At 47.5% G+C, this 17,140-nt stretch overlaps 1 protein-coding gene across 1 annotated transcript; it reads right to left on the reverse strand.

The window, feature by feature from the left end:
* Window positions 1-12,880: 12,880 nt before the first annotated feature.
* Window positions 12,881-16,759, reverse strand: LOC136161593 (sialic acid-binding Ig-like lectin 14). The gene is made up of 7 exons (XM_065926588.1): window positions 16,685-16,759; window positions 16,212-16,589; window positions 15,729-15,998; window positions 15,445-15,492; window positions 14,412-14,669; window positions 14,173-14,308; window positions 12,881-13,904 (listed from the first exon to the last, which is right to left on the reverse strand). Exons 1-7 carry the CDS (start codon window positions 16,719-16,721, stop codon window positions 13,889-13,891), a joined length of 1,143 nt encoding a protein of 380 aa, XP_065782660.1. The 5' UTR covers window positions 16,722-16,759; the 3' UTR covers window positions 12,881-13,888.
* Between the last annotated feature and the right edge of the window lie 381 nt (window positions 16,760-17,140).

Raw genomic sequence — 17,140 nt, forward strand, 5'->3', positions numbered from 1 at the left:
TGGTCCAGTGATCAACCATCTGCCTGCCAAGGCAAGGGATGGGGATTTGATCCCTGGTAAGGGAACCAAGATCCCACATGCCTTGCTACTCGGCCAAAAAAGATCAATTACTTTCTCATATCAACTACTTTCTCATAAAACTGTATGGAGCCATGGACAGTTGCATCAAAAATTAGGATATACCTGGAATCTGTCTGAGATTTAGAAAGGTATACAACAAAAGGATATACAAGACCTCAATGGAGAAAATTATAAATCGGTCTTGAAGGACATTAAAGATATAAATAAATAGGAAAATACACCACATTAGGGGTTTGAAAAAAGAATATAAATATCCATTCTACTCAAAATAATATGCAGAATGAAAACATATGTCACCACTTCCCCAGTGGACATCTGTGGAACTCAATAACGCCACTGTAAAATGTATAATGAAGCAGACATTTCAAGGATGGCATGGGTACCTTGTTAAAGAACAATGTGTGAGGCCTGGCTCTGCAAGTTGTGAAGATATATAACAGCCTGCCTGCTTGCTCACTTGCTCAGTCGTGTCTGACTCTTTGCCACCCATGGACTATAGCGCGCCAGACTCCTCCGTCCATGGGATTCTCCAGGCAAGAATCCTGGTTTGGGTTGCCATTCTCTTCTCCAGGGTATATTAGAGCATAGTAAAACAAAACTTTTGGACTGAAAGAGAAATGGTCCAGTAGACTAGTGGAACAGGATAGGTAACCTAAAAATAAACCCCAACCACAGGAAGCATCATGTGTAATAGAAAAGGTGATAGAAAGAAGTGACAGAGAGATAGGCGTTTCAATCACTCTGTGGTCAACAGGGGATCTGAACACAGTCAAATGAAACTGCACCCCTAGCTCATATGGGAAGCAAAATCAAGTGCAGATGGGCTGAAGACCTATTTAGAGAGACAAACAGTAGAGCTGCTGCAAGATACTGGAGCAGGTATCTCCATGAACGGTGGTGGGGAAGGATTCCTGAGCAACCCAGAAAGAACACCATCTCTAAGAGAGACGATGAAATCTCGAGCTGTATTAGAATGAAGAACTCTTCATATCAGACATCCCTGGGAGTGCTGAATTGAAAGCCATCAGGTGGGAACGGATACGGATGACAGAGATAACGATCAGAGTAACAGTAGCCAAAATATGAGTTTCTAGAATGCCTAAGGTAAAAGAAATATACAGAAATGGGCCCAAATGAGCAGGAATTTCATCGAGGACAACGTACAAAGAGACCATCAAGGAATGGAAAGCTGCCCCACATCACTGCAATCAGGAACCCGCACACTAAGACAATAATAGGGTATGACTGTATGTGCTCCAAGTAGCCAACTATTAATGTCTCTCAAAACACCAACTGCTGGGCAAAGTGTGGAGCAGTGGTTGTTGAAATGTAAGTTGGCCCACACATGTGAGAGGAAAACAGCTTCATACAGCAAGCCGAGCATGTACCTACATGAGGACCCAACATTTCCACTCCTTGGATGCGTGTTCTAGAGGGGGCATGACTAATGGTGGCCAATCCCCGTGACAATTGAGGGGTTTAAAGACGGTTATAACGATGGGTGTTGGGAGCAGCCACATGAAACGGCACTGGGTTTCCAGATTTAGTGTAAGAAAATGAATGCAGATGATTCTGGGCCCAATTACAACGTGTCTATCAGTTCGACCACATCACCCACAAGCAATTCTGAGACACTAGCAGTGCACCCCAGAGTTCAACTCAACTCAATCCAACTCAATGTTGACACTGTCTACCTGTAAATAGCATCACATCCTACAAGACTTCAGTCCTTCTAAGCCGCCCCTCCAGTTCCAGACTCCTGTTTCACCTCCATGTTGTCACATGTATATCTGATCTGCTGGTTAGACATGATTCAGTTCAGTTCAGTCCAGTCACTCTGCCATGTCTGATTCCTTGAGATCCCATGGACTGCAGCACGCCAGGCCTCCCTGTCCATCACCAATTACTGGAGTTTACTCAAACTCATATCCATTGAGTTGGTTATGCCATCCCACCATCTCATCCTCTGTCATCCCCTTCTCCTCCCACCTTCAATCTTTCTCAACATCAGGGGCTTTTCCAATGAGTCGGCTCCTTGCATCAGGTGGTCAAAGTATGGGAGTTTCAGCTTCAGCATCAGTGCTTTCAATGAATATTGAGGACTGATTTCCTTTAGGATGGACTGGCTGGATCTTGCAGTCCAAGGTCTCTCGAGTCTTCTCCAACACCACAATACAAAAGCATCAATTCTTCAACAGTCAGCTTTCTTTATGGTCCAACTCTCACAACCATACATGACTAATGGAAAAAACATGGCTTTGGCTAGACAGACCTTTATCGGCAAAGTAATGTCTCTACTTTTTAATATGCTGTCTAGGCTGGTCATAACTTTCCTGCCAAGGGGTAAGTGTCTTTTAATTTCGTGCCTGCAGTCACCATCTGCAATGGTTTTGGAGCCCAAGAAACAATGTCTACCACGGTTTCTACTGTTTCCCCATCTGTTTGCCATGAAGTGATGGGACCAGATGCCATGATCTTAGTTTTCTGAATGTTGAATTTTAAGCTACCTTTTGACTCTCCTCTTTCACTTTCGTCAAGAGGCTCTTTAGTTCTTCTTCACTTTCTGCCATAAGGGGGGTGTCATCTGCGTATCTAAGGTTATTGATATTTCCCCCGGCAATCTTGATTCCAGCTTGTGCTTCATCCAGTCCAGCACTTCTCATTATATACTTGCCATATAAGTTAAATAAGCAGGTGACAATATACAGCCTTGATGTACTCCTTTCAAGATTTGGAAGCAGTCTGTTGTTCCATGTCCAGTTCTAACTGTTGCTTGCTGATCTGCAGACAGATTTCTCAAGAGGCAGATCAGGTGGTGTGGTATTCCCATCCATCTCTTCAAGAATTTTCCAGAGTTTGTTGTCATCCACACAGCCAAAGGCTTTGGCATAGTCAGTAAAGCAGAAGTAAGTGTTTTTCTGGAATTCTTTTGCTTTTTTGATGATCCAACAGATGTTGGCAATTTGATATCTGGTTCCTATGCCTTTTCTAAATCCAGCTTGAACATCTGGAAGTTCACAGTTCATGTATTGCTGAAGCCTGGCTTGGAGAGTTTTGAGCATTACTTTACTAGCGTGTGAGATGAGTGTAACTGTGCAGTACTTGGAGCATTCTTTGGCATTGCCTTTCTTTGGGATTGAAGTGAAAACTGACCTTTTCCAGTCCCGTGGCCACTGCTGAGTTTTCCAACTTTGCTGGCATATTGAGTGCAGCACTTCCACAGCATCATAGTTTAGGAATTGAAATAGCTCAGTTGGAATTCCATCACCTCCACTAATTTGTTCATAATGATGCTTCCTAAGGCCCACTTGACTTCACATTCCAGGATGTCTGGCTCTAGGAGAGTGATCACACCATCGTGATTATCTGGGTCACGAAGATCTTTTTTGTATAGTTCTTCTGTACATTCTTGCCACCTCTTTAATATCTTCTGCTTCTGTTAGGTCCATACCATTTCTGTTCTTTATTGTACCCATCTTTGCATGAAAATTTCCCTTGGTACCTCTAATTTTCCTGAAGAGATCTCTAGTCTTTCCCACTCTATTGTTTTCCTCTATTTATTTGCATTGATTACTGAGGAAGGCTTTCTTATCTCCTCTTGCTGTTCTTTGGAACTCTGCATTCAGATGGGTATATCCTTCCTTTTCTCCTTTGCCTTTCACTTCTCTTCTCTTCTGAACTATTTGTAAGGTCTCCTCAGACAACCATTTTGCATTTTTGCATTTCTTTTTGGGGGGATTGTTTTGATCACTGCCTCCTGTAAAATGTCACGAACCTCCATACTCCATAGTTCATCAGGCAATCTGTCTATCAGATCTAATTCCTTACATCTATTTGTCACTTCCACTGTATAATCGTGAGGGATTTGACTTAGTTCATACCTGAGTGGTCTAGTGGTTGACCTTTACATTCTTCAATTTCAGTCTGAATTTGGCAGTAAGGAGTTCATGATCTGAGCCATAGTCAGCTCCCAGTCTTGCTTTTGCTGACTGTATAGAGTTTCTCCAACTTTGGTTGCAAAGAATATAATCAATCTGATTGCAGTATTGACCACCTGGTGATATTCATGTAATCTTCTCTTGTATTGTTGGAAGAGTGTGTTTGCTATGACCAGTGTGTTCTCTAGGCAAAACTCTATGAGTCTTTGCCCTGCTTCATTCTGTACTCCAAGGCCAGATTTGCCTGTTACTCCAGGTATTTCTTGACTTCCTACATTTGCATTCCAGTCCCCTATAGTGATAAGGACATCATTCTTGGGTGTTAGTTCTAGAAGGTCTTGTAGGTCCTCATAGAACTGTTCAACCTCAGCTTCTTCAGCATTTCTGGTTGGAGCACCGACTTGGATTAATGTAACATTGAGTGGTTTGCCTTGGAAATGAACAGAGATCATTCTGTCATTTTTGAGATTGTATCCAAGTACTGCATTTCAGACACTTTTATTGACCATGATGGTTACTCCATTTCTTCTAAGGGATTCTTGCCCACAGTAGTAGATATAATGGTCATCTGAGTTAAGTTCACGCATTCCAGTCAATTTTAGTTCACTGATTCCTGAAATGTCAATGTTCACTCTTGCTATCTCCTGATGATGACTTCCAATTTACCTTGATTCACAGACCTAACATCCAGGTTCCTATGCAGCAACATTCTTTACAGCATTGGACTGTACTTCCATCACCAGTCACATCCACAACTGGGTGTTGTTTTTGCTTTGGCTCCAGCTCTTCATTCTTTCTGGAGTTATTTCTCCACTGATCTCCAGTAGCATATTAGGCACCTACCAACCTGGGGAGTTCATCTTTCAGTGCCTTATCTTTTTGCCTTTTCATACTGTTCATGAGGTTCACAAGGCAACACTGAAGCGGTTTGCCATTCCCTTCCCGAGTGGACCACGTTTTGTCAGAACTCTCCACCATGACCCATCCATCTTGGGTGGCCCTAATGACATGGCTCATAGCTTTATTGAGTTAGACAAGGTTGTGGTTCATGTGATAGGATTGGTTAATTATCTCCCACTGAAACGTGAAACTGAGTTCTGTTCCTGGAACCAAAGAATGAATTCTGCAAATTCAAAAATACTCCCATGGGCAAAGTTTATTTTAAAAGATAGAGATGCAAAGTTCTCAGCCTAGACAATGAGACGGTTTGACATAACCACAAAAATGGCAATAACAGCAGATGTGTGTCTTTATTAGAATTGATCTCTTCTCTTTGGTTGGCTGGGGGCCAGCAGTGTGTGATTTCTGACCAATCAGTCTCAATGTCCCCATACCCTGCGTGTCATTTTTATTCCTTTCTTGGATCCCCCAGTTTCTCAGTATCTCCAGACATTGTGCTGCCATCCGTCAACCCTTTCTCCAGACCCCACATCATTGTTTAGGGACCAAATGCATCTTTAATTGGTAATGCCCATCCTAATAGAAAATAAAATAACCCAAACAACTGAACTGGGGACATGAAGCAACCATTTTTACATTCCAAAAGAGTTACAACTTCCTGTCAGTGAAAAGTGTATATATCACACTTTTTAGAAGATTTCCTGCTTTTTTACTTACTTTTGGCTGTGCTGGGTCATAGTTGCAGGGAGCAGGGTCTACACTCCAGTTGTGGTGCTCAGGCTTCCCACTGGGGTGACTTTGCTTGCTCTGGAGAACAGACTCTGGGCCCACAAGCTTCAATAGTTGCCACTGTGGGCTCAGTGGCCCAGTTTTGGTTCTCAGACTTAAGGTGCTCAGGGACATGTGGAATCTTTCCAGACCAGGGATCAAACCGGTGTCCCTTGCATTGGCAGGTACATTCTTAACCACGGGGCCAGCAGGGAAGCCCCATGCATAGATTTTTAAAAAAACAAATCAATAGTAATATTTTATTGAGGTGGTATTCACTTGACAACGAAATACTAATGATAGTTTTGGATGTGTAAACTTTTAAAAGCTAAGACGAAGAGGAAACTAAATGACCTTGGATGATAAATAATGTGGCCCAGGAGCCTCCCTCTTGTGGAGGAGAGAGGAAGGCTGTTGGCAGTTCTTGACCCCAGCACAGTGGGAGGAGGACTGGGGAGATGACTGGGCCCCATCAGCGTGGGCATCAGACAGACACCCGGGAAAAGGCCTTCCTCTGGTGAGAATGAAGGGTGAGTTTTTGCAACATGATAGCTCTTATCTGATTGAAGCTGTTTCCTGTCCTCAAGGGCCATTTTCTCCTGCTGTCCCCAATACATTAACCAAAAAAATTGTGTGTAGTGCTGGGGAAATGCAGGAAGATATCTACCAGAAAGAAAATCTTTAAGAAAATTCCCATGGACAATTGCATCAAACGAATAAAATACCCAGGAATAAATTTCATCAAAAAGAAAAGACATAAGACATTGATAAAGAAACTGAAGAAGACACAAGGAAATTGAAAGACATACCATACTCACAGATTGGAAGAATGAATACTGGGAAAAAGTCCATGTAGCCTTGCAATACAGATTCAATTCAATCCTTATCTAAAATACCCATGGCATTTTGAAGAAGGCTAGAAGAAATAATCCTCAAATTTTATTGTAGCCATCAAAGACATCAAATAGTCAAAACAATCTTGAGAAAGAAGAATAAACCTGGTAAGCTGGAGACATGACACTCTCTGATGTCAACTCTACTACAAAGTAATAGTAATTGAATACAGTCATTAACACTGTATATGCTGGCAGATGGTAACTAGGTTCTGTCAGGGTAATCATTTTGTAATATATTTTGTGTGTGGCATTCTGTTGTACACCTGAAACTAACATCAATTTATATATCATCTGTACTTTGATTTTAAAAAGATATTGAGCTATGCAAAGATTCCATAATTGGACAGCCAGCACACAGCATACAAATGAAAAGACTGATGAGAGGATTTCATAAAATAATTTTTAGACTTCTGCCCAGCAAAGAAGAGAGAGAGAAGAGGGGAAAGAAAGTCACAAGTCACGTTGTAAAGGGTAAATTAGAAGTTTGGAATTACCATGTACCCACTACTATATGTAAAGTAGATAACCGACAAGTACCAAATATATCACACAGGGGACATTACTCAGCATCTTGTAGTAAGGTACGATAGAAAACAACCTGAAAAGAATATATATGTTACATATATTATACACATGGAAAACAACCTGAACAGAATATATATGTATGTATGTATATATGTGTGTGTGTGTGTGTGTGTATAACCAAATCATTTTGCAGCGCTGTGAAAGCAACACAACATTATAAATCCATTAACTACAATTTTTAAAAATAAACGTACAGAAAAGTGAAAGTGAAGTCGCTCAGTCGTGTCCGACCCTTGGGACCCCATGGACTATAGCCCACCAGGGTCCTCTGTCCATGGGATTCTCCAGGCAAGAATACTGGAGTGGGTTGCCAGTTCCTTCTCCAGGGGATCTTCTCGACCCAGGGATCGAACCCAGGTCTCTCAAATTGCAGACAGGCGCTTTAACTTCTGAACCACTAGGGAATCCCAAACATGAAGAACTCAAATCTTTTTCTTTTTTCCAAAAAAGTCTCCCAATTGTTATTTTTAAATGAACAAGAAAACAAATAGGGATTACACAAAAGGAAAGTCAAATGGTTCAGCATCATTGTGAATGGTTGTTGCGCTGAGCCATGAAAGACACCAGGATTCTTGACCTCCAGAGGAGAGGAATTCAATCTGGGGCAAGGCTTGATCCCCCAGAGCTTTTGCATAATAAAGTTTTATTAAAGTATAAAAGAGATAAAGAAAGTTCATGACATAGACATCAGAAGGGGCCAGAAAGAGTGCCCCCTGCTAGTCTTTAGCTGGATGTTACATAGCTAGTAGCAGGCTGCTAATTGGAGAAAGAAATATCTCAAAACTCAGAGACTGGCATCAGGCCCCTCACCCACAACATGCATTTTGAGATAATATTGGCACAAGGTGAGTTGTCCAGGGCCATAAAATGATTGACATGAATCTTCAAGAAAGGCAGGTTTCCAAACATATACAGTCTCATTGACATAGCATAAGAGAACATTCGCATGAGTAAAACATACTGGTTTGTCAAGTCAGTTCTGAGTTTTAGGCAGAACCAACTTGAGGACAGAAGTGAAGTGAAAGTTACTCAGTCATGCCTGACTCTTTGTGACCCCATGGACTATACAGTCCATGGAATTCTCCAGGCCAGAATGCTGGAGTGGGTAGCCTTTCCTTTCTCCAGGGGATCTTCACAACCTAGTGATGGAACCCAGGTCTCCCACATTGCAGGCAGATTCTTTACCCACTGAACTATGACGCAAGCCCATAGCCTGGAGATAAAGATTCGAAGAGCCGAGTCATTTGAAGAGACTCTGGTGCTGGGAAAGATGGAAGGTGGGAGGAGAAGGGGACGAAAGAGGGTGAGATGGTTCGATGGCATCACTGACTCAATGGACATGAGTTTGAATAAACTCCTAGAGGTGGTGATGGATAGGGAGGCCTGGCGTGCTGCAGTCGATGGGGTCACAAAGAGTGGGACACGACTGAGCAACTGAACTGAACTGAACATTGTTCGTTAACATAGCTTAAGACAAACATTTCCACGAGAAAAATGCCTTGGTTAGTTCAAGGTTTGAGGAAAGTGAAGTTCAGGTGGAACCAGGTGTCATCTGGCAACACAGAATTTAAAAAGAAACTTCTTTTTAAATTTCTATAAATAAGGGCAAAAAATCTAACACTTGTAGTTTGTTTCCTACTGCTGCTTAAGGGAGAGATCAAAAATGGCTGAAACTTGCAGCCTACTTCCCCCATTTGGTGACCCCTGGCCTTCCTACCTTTTACCCTGTCAATTGCACCAAAGGAAAATAAATGAAGGGGCAACGAGATACTACCAAGTGGAGAGCAGCGCTGAAAACAGCCTGCAGGTAACACAAGTGCAGCTGAGGATGAAGAAAGCTCAACCCGCATAGATGATGGTGGGATGGAGATGCACGTGGCTGATCAAGAGAACTCTTGGAGGCTGCCTTCTAGAATTAAATAAATGCCGGCCTTATGGCAAAACACGTCCTTCCCCACCAGGAAAGAAGTGCTTCTGTGCTGTGCTTATTCCCTCAGGCATGTCCTACACTTTGCGACCCCATGGACTGTAGCCCGCCAGCCTCCTCTGTCCATGGGGATTCTCCAGGCAAGCATACTGGAAGTCAGCTGCCATGCCCTTCTCCAGGGGACCTCCCCAACCCAGGGATCAAATCCCAGTCTCCATCATTGCAGGTGGACTCTTTACCAGCTGAATCACCATGGAAGCCCAAGAATACTGCAGCGGGTAGTCTATCCCTTCTGCAGGGGAACTTCCTGGCCCAGGTGTTGAACCAGGACTCCAGCACTGCAGGCAGATTCTTTACTGACTGTATGGATCACAACAAACTGTGGGAACTTCTTCAAGGGATGAGAATAGCATGTTTGCAGGTCAAGAAGCAACAGTTAGAACCAGACGAGGAACAAGAGACTCGTTCAAAATTGGGGAAGGAGTATGTCAAGGCTGCATATTGTCACCTTGCTTTTTTAACTTATATGTGGAGTACATCATGAGAAAGCACTAGCTGGAATCAAGATTGCTGGCAGAAATATCAATAACCTCAGATATGGAGATGACACTACCCTTATGGTGGAAAGTGAGAAGGGTACTAAACAGCCTCTGCATGAAGGTGAAAAGGAGAGTGAAGAAGCTGGCTTAAAACCCAACATTCAAAAAACTAAGATCATGGCATCTCGCCCCATCACTTCAAGGCAAACAGATGGGGAAACAGTGACAGCCTTTATTTGAGGGGCTCCAAAATCACTGTAGCCATGAAATTCAAACATGCTTGGTCCTTGGAAGAGAAGCTATATTTTCTTCCAAAGCTAGACAGCATATTGAAAAGCAGAGACATTACTTTGCTGATAAAATTCTGTATAGTCAAAACTATGGTTTCTTCAGTAGTCATGTATGGATGTGAGAGCTGGCCTATAAAGAACGCTGAGTGCCAAAGAACTGATGCTTTTGAACTGTGGTGTTGGAGAAGATTCTTGCAAGTGCCTTGGACTGCAAGGAGATCCAACCAGTCCATCCTAAAGAAAATCAATTCTGACTATGCATTGGGAGTGTTGCAGGAAGGGGATCCCTTCTAGGGCCCGAAACTGGGCTCTTGTCTAACACTCAGAAATGAATTGTCTGAGGAGACACCTGTGCTGACAAAGCAACAGATTTTATCGGGAAAGGGCGCCAGGGTGGAGAGCAGGAGGGTAAGGGGACCCAGGAGAACTGCTCTGTCAGATGAATCGCAGTCTTGGGTTTTACGGTGATGGGGTTAGTTTCCGGGTTGTCCTTAGCCAATCATTCTGACTCAGAGTCCTTCCTGGTGGTGCACGCCTTGTTCAGCCAAGATGGATGCCAGAGAGAAGGATTCTGGGAGCTGGTCGGACATGTGGTGTCTCCATTTGACCTTTCCCGAACTCTTCTGGTTGGTGGAGGCTTATTAGTTCCCTGTTCCTTACCAGGACCTCCAGATGTAGAACAACTCAGGCAAATGGTTACTATGGTGCCGGCCCAGGGTGGGCGGTTTCAATCAGTGTGCTTCCCCTAACAGAAGGATTGATGCTGCAGCTGAAGTTCCAATACCTTGGTCACCTGGTGGGAAAGGCCACCTCATTAGAAAAGGCCCTGCTGCTGGGAAAAATTGAAGGCAGAAGAAGGGGACAACAGAGAATGAGATGGTTGAATGGCATCACTGCTAAATGAAAAAGAGTTTGAGCAAGCTCTGGGAGATGGTGAAGGACATGGAAGCCTGGCATGCTGCCCTGCAAAGAGTCATTCATGACTAAGCAACTGAACACAGCAACAAGCCTTGTCTCTCCCGTGGAATCTCGAAGAAAGGCTTCCCCACTCTCCTGCTCCTTGAGCACAACCTGGTGCTTCCCCCTGGGCCCTGCCCTGATGAGGGACCATGTATCCTTGGAAAAGGAAAGTAATAAAAGTCTCTTTTCAATGGAATTCACTCTTTGGAACATCACTGAGTCACTTCCACAAATTAAAAGGTTAAAACCTTTGGGTGGAAATGAGACAGATTTAGAGTCAAGAATTTCCAGGGAGAAGCAGAGAGTGATGTCCCCATGTCTGCCCTCTGGAAACCTGCTGGGAGAAGAGAGGGTACTGAGTTTGCAGATGAACTCTCTTTCTGCAGGTCCTAATCCCTGCATCTCCAGGATCCCGGTGCTGGAGTTGGGGGCAGCGTCCAGGGAGGGAGACCCTGGAAACCATTTCAGCTGTGCAGGGGAGTTGCTGTCAGCAGCACAGATCAGCTGCGGCACCTGGCTCTCTGAGAAGAGAAGGGCCGAGGTATTCTGCAGAATCGAGGGTTTGGGGGAAAAGCCCAGTGGGAGAGCTTGGGGAGGCTGAAGTTTCACCCTCCGGCCTTCCCAGGGTCTATTAACATCTGTGCATATGTCTTTGTGTGTATTGCAGATGTGTGTGGTCTAGTGAATGGAGATGGGGCGGGGTGGTGATTGTCTCCTTGCTCTTCCCATATCTGATCACACTCAAGTCCACACCACACTCCTTGGAGGTGGTCCCAGGAGCATGGCCCAGGCCTGGAGAGAAGTCCTGTCCTACCTGTGACATATCTGAAGGAGAGGCTGATGCAGAGGTGCCTCGGGGCATCTGGCGCAGAAAGACATGGGCTTGTTGCAGAGGGAGGAGTGGGATGGCAACTGACAAGCACCCCAGGAGAGAAACCAGGAAGGGGGGTGGTGTCCCTCACGGCCACTCCCCGCCTCAGCTCCCAGGGCTCAGACCCATGGAAGAGTAGGCTGGCCTTCTCCCGACACACACACAGCCCACTGCCCTCAGGGACTCAGCCACCCATCCACACTCACAGGACCCATTGAGCTGGATGGTTCTCTCCACGGTCACCTGAGATCCTTGGAGATTCACCCAGCAGGTGAGGTCGGTGCTGTGGTCCTGGGCCTCGGGGTGGGGGTGAGCTGCAAGGAGTGGACAGTCTCTGGGCGCAGCAGCAGGGGTACCATGTCCACATCCTCCAGCCCAGGTCCAGGTGCCTCCGCCAGGGAGGAAGTGTCCCGAATGTGGGGAAGGAAGGAGGAAGCCCCGGCAGGAAGCCAGGAAGGCAGCAGGTGATGAAGATGGGCTGGCGAAGAAGGGAAAGGTGGCCTCCACAGGCGGGGCTGGGGGAGTCGATGAGAAGTCTGGCTGTTTCCCGTTCTCCCTCCAACCTCCCCACTCCGCGCTGCCGCAGGCTGCAGGGGAGAGCACGAAGTCCCCCGAGCTGGCGAGTTTTCACCAGATGTGACGCTGAAATGCTGTTGCTTACTCACTATGTTGTTTCCGACTCTGCGACCCCAGGGACTGTAGCCCGCTGGGCTTCTCAACCCAGGGATTTCCCAGGCAAGAATACTGGAGTGGGTTGCCATTCCCTTCTCCAGGGGATCTTCCCAAGCCAGGTACTGAACCCGCATCTTCTGCATTGCAGGCTGACTCTTTACCACTGAGATACCAGGGAAGCCCAGATGTGACATGATCACCTTCCGAATGATGTTCATGTTCACCATGGGATCGCCCCATGAGCAGCGCAACCAGAAAAAGAGAAATTTGACCGTGCCGCTAAACATTTTACACCCCCCCCCCCCACCAGGAACCAGTCCTGGAAACCAAAAAAAAAAAAAAAAAAAGCTTTCTTTAATATTTATTTAGAAATACTCTGTTTACCTTTGTTACTTTCTTAAGGTATAAATTTTATAAAAGTTTTTCAGAGAGAGCAAAGATCAATTGGGAGAATGGAATTGATAAAAACACACTACTGTATCTAAAATAGGTAACCAACAAGGACCAACTGTACAGCCCAGTGAAGGATGCTAACAATCTTTTAATAAACTATAATGGGAAAGAATCCGAGAAGTATACAGGTATATAACCGAATCACTTTGCTGTATTGTGAAACTCATACAGCATTATAAATCAATTCTATTTTAATTTTTAAAAAGTCACATCCAGAATAAAGAACTCAAATTAATAAGAAAAAGACTGTCCAATTTTTATTTTTAAATGGGCAAAGATCCAAACAGGAATTTCACTAAAGAAGATATTCAAATGGCTTAACATCATTGCACGTGAGAGAAATAAACTAAAAAGGCAAGGAGATACTGCCACAGTGGAGTGCAGTGCTGAAAGCTGAGCATGTGGGTAATACAAGTGCTGCTGAGGCTGTAGAAAGCTCAGAGCCCTCATGTATGACCATGGGATATAAACTCATCTAGCGACTCAAAAGAACTCTCTCAGGCTACCTTCTAGAACTAAATACATGCCAACTTTATGATGAAGCAGTTCCACACCCACCAGGAGAAAAGTGCTAGCCCTCCTATTTTCATTACACCATTCACATCAACGTTACTTTGAATGAGTCAAAATTTGCAAACAAATGCAATGTCATCATATTTTAGAGTCCATACATAACTGGAGGAATAGTCATACGTAAAATACCATTTTCAAGACAAAATCCAAGCAAAACCGACAATGAATTATTGATACTTGCAAAGCCACGAGTAACCTCATACTAAGCGAGGTAAGTCAGAAAGTCTCCTTTCAATGGTATTGATTCTTCCTGCCGTCACAAGTCATCTCTACAAGTAAAGGCTCGTGGATGCAAACGACACAGGGTTGGAGGTAAGAGTGTCCAGGAAAAAGCACACAGTGATGTCCTCACGTCGGTCCTCTGGGCTCTGCATTCTCAGGTGAATCTCGTCATGACAGGGAGCGAGGCTCGGCCACACCCCTCAGCCCAGCTCCCTAGTGGCCGCCACACCTGCAGAGCCAACGCGGTCTCAGGTCAGAGAGCCAGACCCATTTCACTCATTCTGGGCTCTGCCTCATGGCATGTGGGATCTTAGTCCTCAACCCGGGATCGAGCCCCTGCCCCCTGCAGTGGAAGCCCAGAGGCTTAACCACTGGACCGACTCGGAAGCCCCTGGAGAGTCACACACTTTAGCCACAGGCAGGACAGGACCACCCAGCCCCGCTGACAACTCCGAGCCATTCCCAAGACTTCCCCGCAGGGGGAAAGATGTGCTCACCTGGTGTAGTAGGTCCAGGTGAGGCCATAGGTGAGGAGGAAGCCAGCCCCCATGAGGGCCCCTCTGATCAGGGTGATGATCAGGGGCCAGGAGCCCTGCGGCTCCTCAGTCTCACAGCTGCAGGAAGGGGGGCCTTCTGGGGAAGGGAGAGGGGGTGAAGCTCAGTCCCCAGATCCAGCCCTCCCAAAGGCACACACCTGCCCCGGCTGTTCGCCTCGAGCACCTGTCCTGCAACTCACTCTGCACAGAGAGGCTGAAGGAAACTTGCTGGGAGCCCAGTGGGTTCTGTGCTTGGCAAGTGAATTCTCCTTCATTTCCAGCCTCTACTTGGGGTATCTCCAGGACCCCGGTGCTGGAGATGGGGGTGGCCTCCAGGGCTGGGGACTCCAGGAACCAGCTCAGCTGTGCAGGAGGGTTGCTGTCAGCAACACACAGCAGCTGCAGCGCCGGGTTCTCCGAGATGAGAAGGGACGAGGTGTCCTGCAGAATATTGAGGGCTTTGGGGGAAACCGCAGCGGGAGAGTTGGGGGTGGCTGAGGTCTGGTCCTCCCTCCTTCCCAGGATCTCCTGGCCTCACTCTCTTCCCCCCAGCCAGCCAGCTGGGTTCCCTGTGGTCCCAGGGCTGGACCTTCCCACCCTACGCAGGCTGACCCAACGTGTCTGGGCCTCATATCTTCAGGGGAGGCATGGTGTGTCAATGGGACAGGCCTGGGCTGTTTAGTGGAAAGAAAACAGAGAGCCTCAAGGTTTGAGAAGTTGATTCAGTGAAGGCAGCAGGAGATGTGACTAAGGAGGCTTTTGTGGGGAAAACCACACAATAGAACCATGGTGAAGGGAAATGGGCTTTGAACAGAGTGTGTGAGTGTGTAAATGTGTGGGGTGTATGTGTGTGTGCCTGTGTGTATGTGTGCATGAGTGCACATGTGTATGTCCATGTGTGTATGTGTGCATGATGGGTGCCTGAGCTGTGGGTATGTCTCTGTGTATATGTGTGTATGTGTGATGTGTATGTGCCTGTGTGTATGGGCGTTTCTGTGTGTGTCTCAGTGTATGTTCATGGGTATGTACTATATATGTGTGTGCCTGTGTGTGTGAGTCTATGTGTGTATTGCATGTGTGTGTGGTCTAGTGCATGGGAGGTGGGACGGGATGGTGATTTTCTCCTTGCTCTTCCCATATGTGATCACACTCAAGCCCAACACCCTCCCCCCACCCTTTGGAGGCGGTCCCAGGGGCAGGACCCAGCCCTGGAGAGGAGAAATCCTGTCCTACCTGTGACGTTTCTGAAGGAGAGGCTGATGCGGACGTTCCTCGGAGCATCTGGGGCAGAAAGACATGGGCTTGCTGCAGAGGGAGGAGTGAGATGGAAACTGACCAGCACCCAGGAGGGAAACCAGGAAGTGGGGTGGGTGTCCTTCACGGCCCCTCCCCACCTCAGCTCCCAGGGCTCAGACCCATAGAAGAGTAGGCTGGCCTTCTCTCTGCGCACACACACACACACACACACACACACACCCCACCGCCCTCAGGGACCCCGCCGCCCCTCCACACTCAACTCCAGACGTTGAGCTGGACAGTTCTCTCCAGGGTCACCTGAAGCCCCTGGAGTGTCACCCGACAGGTGAGGTTGGAGCCGTGGTCCTGGGGCCTCGGGGTGAGGGTGAGCTCCGAGGAGTGGATGGTGTTTAGGTTCATGGCATCAAGGGCGTCCCCCGCCCAGGAGAACAGGAGAGGGTGTCTGTCATCACAGGCTAGTGAGAGGCTGCAGGTCAGTTTTGTGGGGTGGCCAGACTCCAGAGGCTCCAGAAATTGGATGTCGGGTTTCTCTGGAGAAAGGGAGATGAGGAGACAGAGAGAGATGCCTGGACGCAGGGGTGTGGGGACCCAGAGGGTCAGGGTCACAACTCATTCCCAGTTCTGGCTCTCTTCTGAACCCTCAAACCCCAAGACCCGGAGTAGGGAGGGCTGCTGTGCCCTGGTCCTGATCTAATAGAGGCGTCTCCATGTGCCAGGGTCCTCTCCTGGGCCCCCTCTCATACCTGTCACCTGCAAATTCAGCTGCTTCTCTCTGTAACTGTATTTCACAGGTCCTTTCTCCAATCGCAAGTAGTAGACTCCCGAGTCACTTATCCTGGCCTCTTTGATGTTCAGGGAGCAGTCGTTTTGCCTGGGGTCCCCGACGAGGAGGAATCGGCCCCGGGTCTCTGGCTTCACTGGTTTCTTTCGGTCGTTTGTGGCCACAGCATCATTGTATGGCTTGTCCCCTTCCCGGAACCAGTAGATGGAGGCCTCAGGATACCAATACCCCGAACTCCAGGGGTAGGAGAAGGAGCAGGACACGCGGACGTCCATGCACGCCTGCACCGTCACGGATTCCTGCACTCGCAGCTGGTACCCTAGACGCTCCTGCAGGGACCCTGGGGGCACAGAGGCTCAGCGGCAGCTCCAGCCCCTCCCCACGCGTGCGCCCCTCCCCCAGCCGTGCCCCCTCCCCCACCCCTCCCCCACTCACCCCCCCACAGCAGAGGCAGCAGCAGCAGGGGCACCATGTCGGCATCCGCCAGCACAGAGCCGCTTCAGGTCCCTCTGCTGGGGAGGGAGGCGCCCCGAATGTGGGGAGGGAACGAGGAAGCCCCAACAGGAAGCCAGAGGGTGACGGAGACAGAGCCGTGGGCAGGCATAGAAGGGGAACTTGGACGCCCCGGGCCATGGAGGAGGGGCGGCCCTGGGAAGGCAGGAGGTCCCACCCCACACTCCACACCCGACGCCGCAGGGGGAGATCCTGAGGCCCCCAGAGGCCGAGAGGCTTCCCCGCACGTGGCTCTGACATGCCCACCCGTCCAGTGATGCTCGGGTCCACGGTGGGACTGCCCAGCGGCCGGCGCAACCAGCAAAGACAAACGGGGTCCAGCGCTGGTCCTCGGGTGGGACCGACCCTGCAACAGAGAAACGCTGGACTTTCTGGAAA

Source organism: Muntiacus reevesi, chromosome 2 (assembly GCF_963930625.1).
Source record: "Muntiacus reevesi chromosome 2, mMunRee1.1, whole genome shotgun sequence".
NCBI classification, from domain to species: domain Eukaryota; kingdom Metazoa; phylum Chordata; class Mammalia; order Artiodactyla; family Cervidae; genus Muntiacus; species Muntiacus reevesi.

Excerpts from the sequence above, each read along its gene's own strand:
- LOC136161593 (XM_065926588.1), bottom strand. The coding sequence starts at position 16,721 with ATGGTGCCCCTGCTGCTGCTGCCTCTGCTGTGGGGGG. Across the intron at positions 16,590-16,684 it reads GCTGCCTCTGCTGTGGGGGG|GGTCCCTGCAGGAGCGTCTA; the intron begins GTGAGTGGGGGA and ends CTGTGCCCCCAG. Across the intron at positions 14,309-14,411 it reads CTTCAGCCTCTCTGTGCAGA|AAGGCCCCCCTTCCTGCAGC; the intron begins GTGAGTTGCAGG and ends TCCCTTCCCCAG.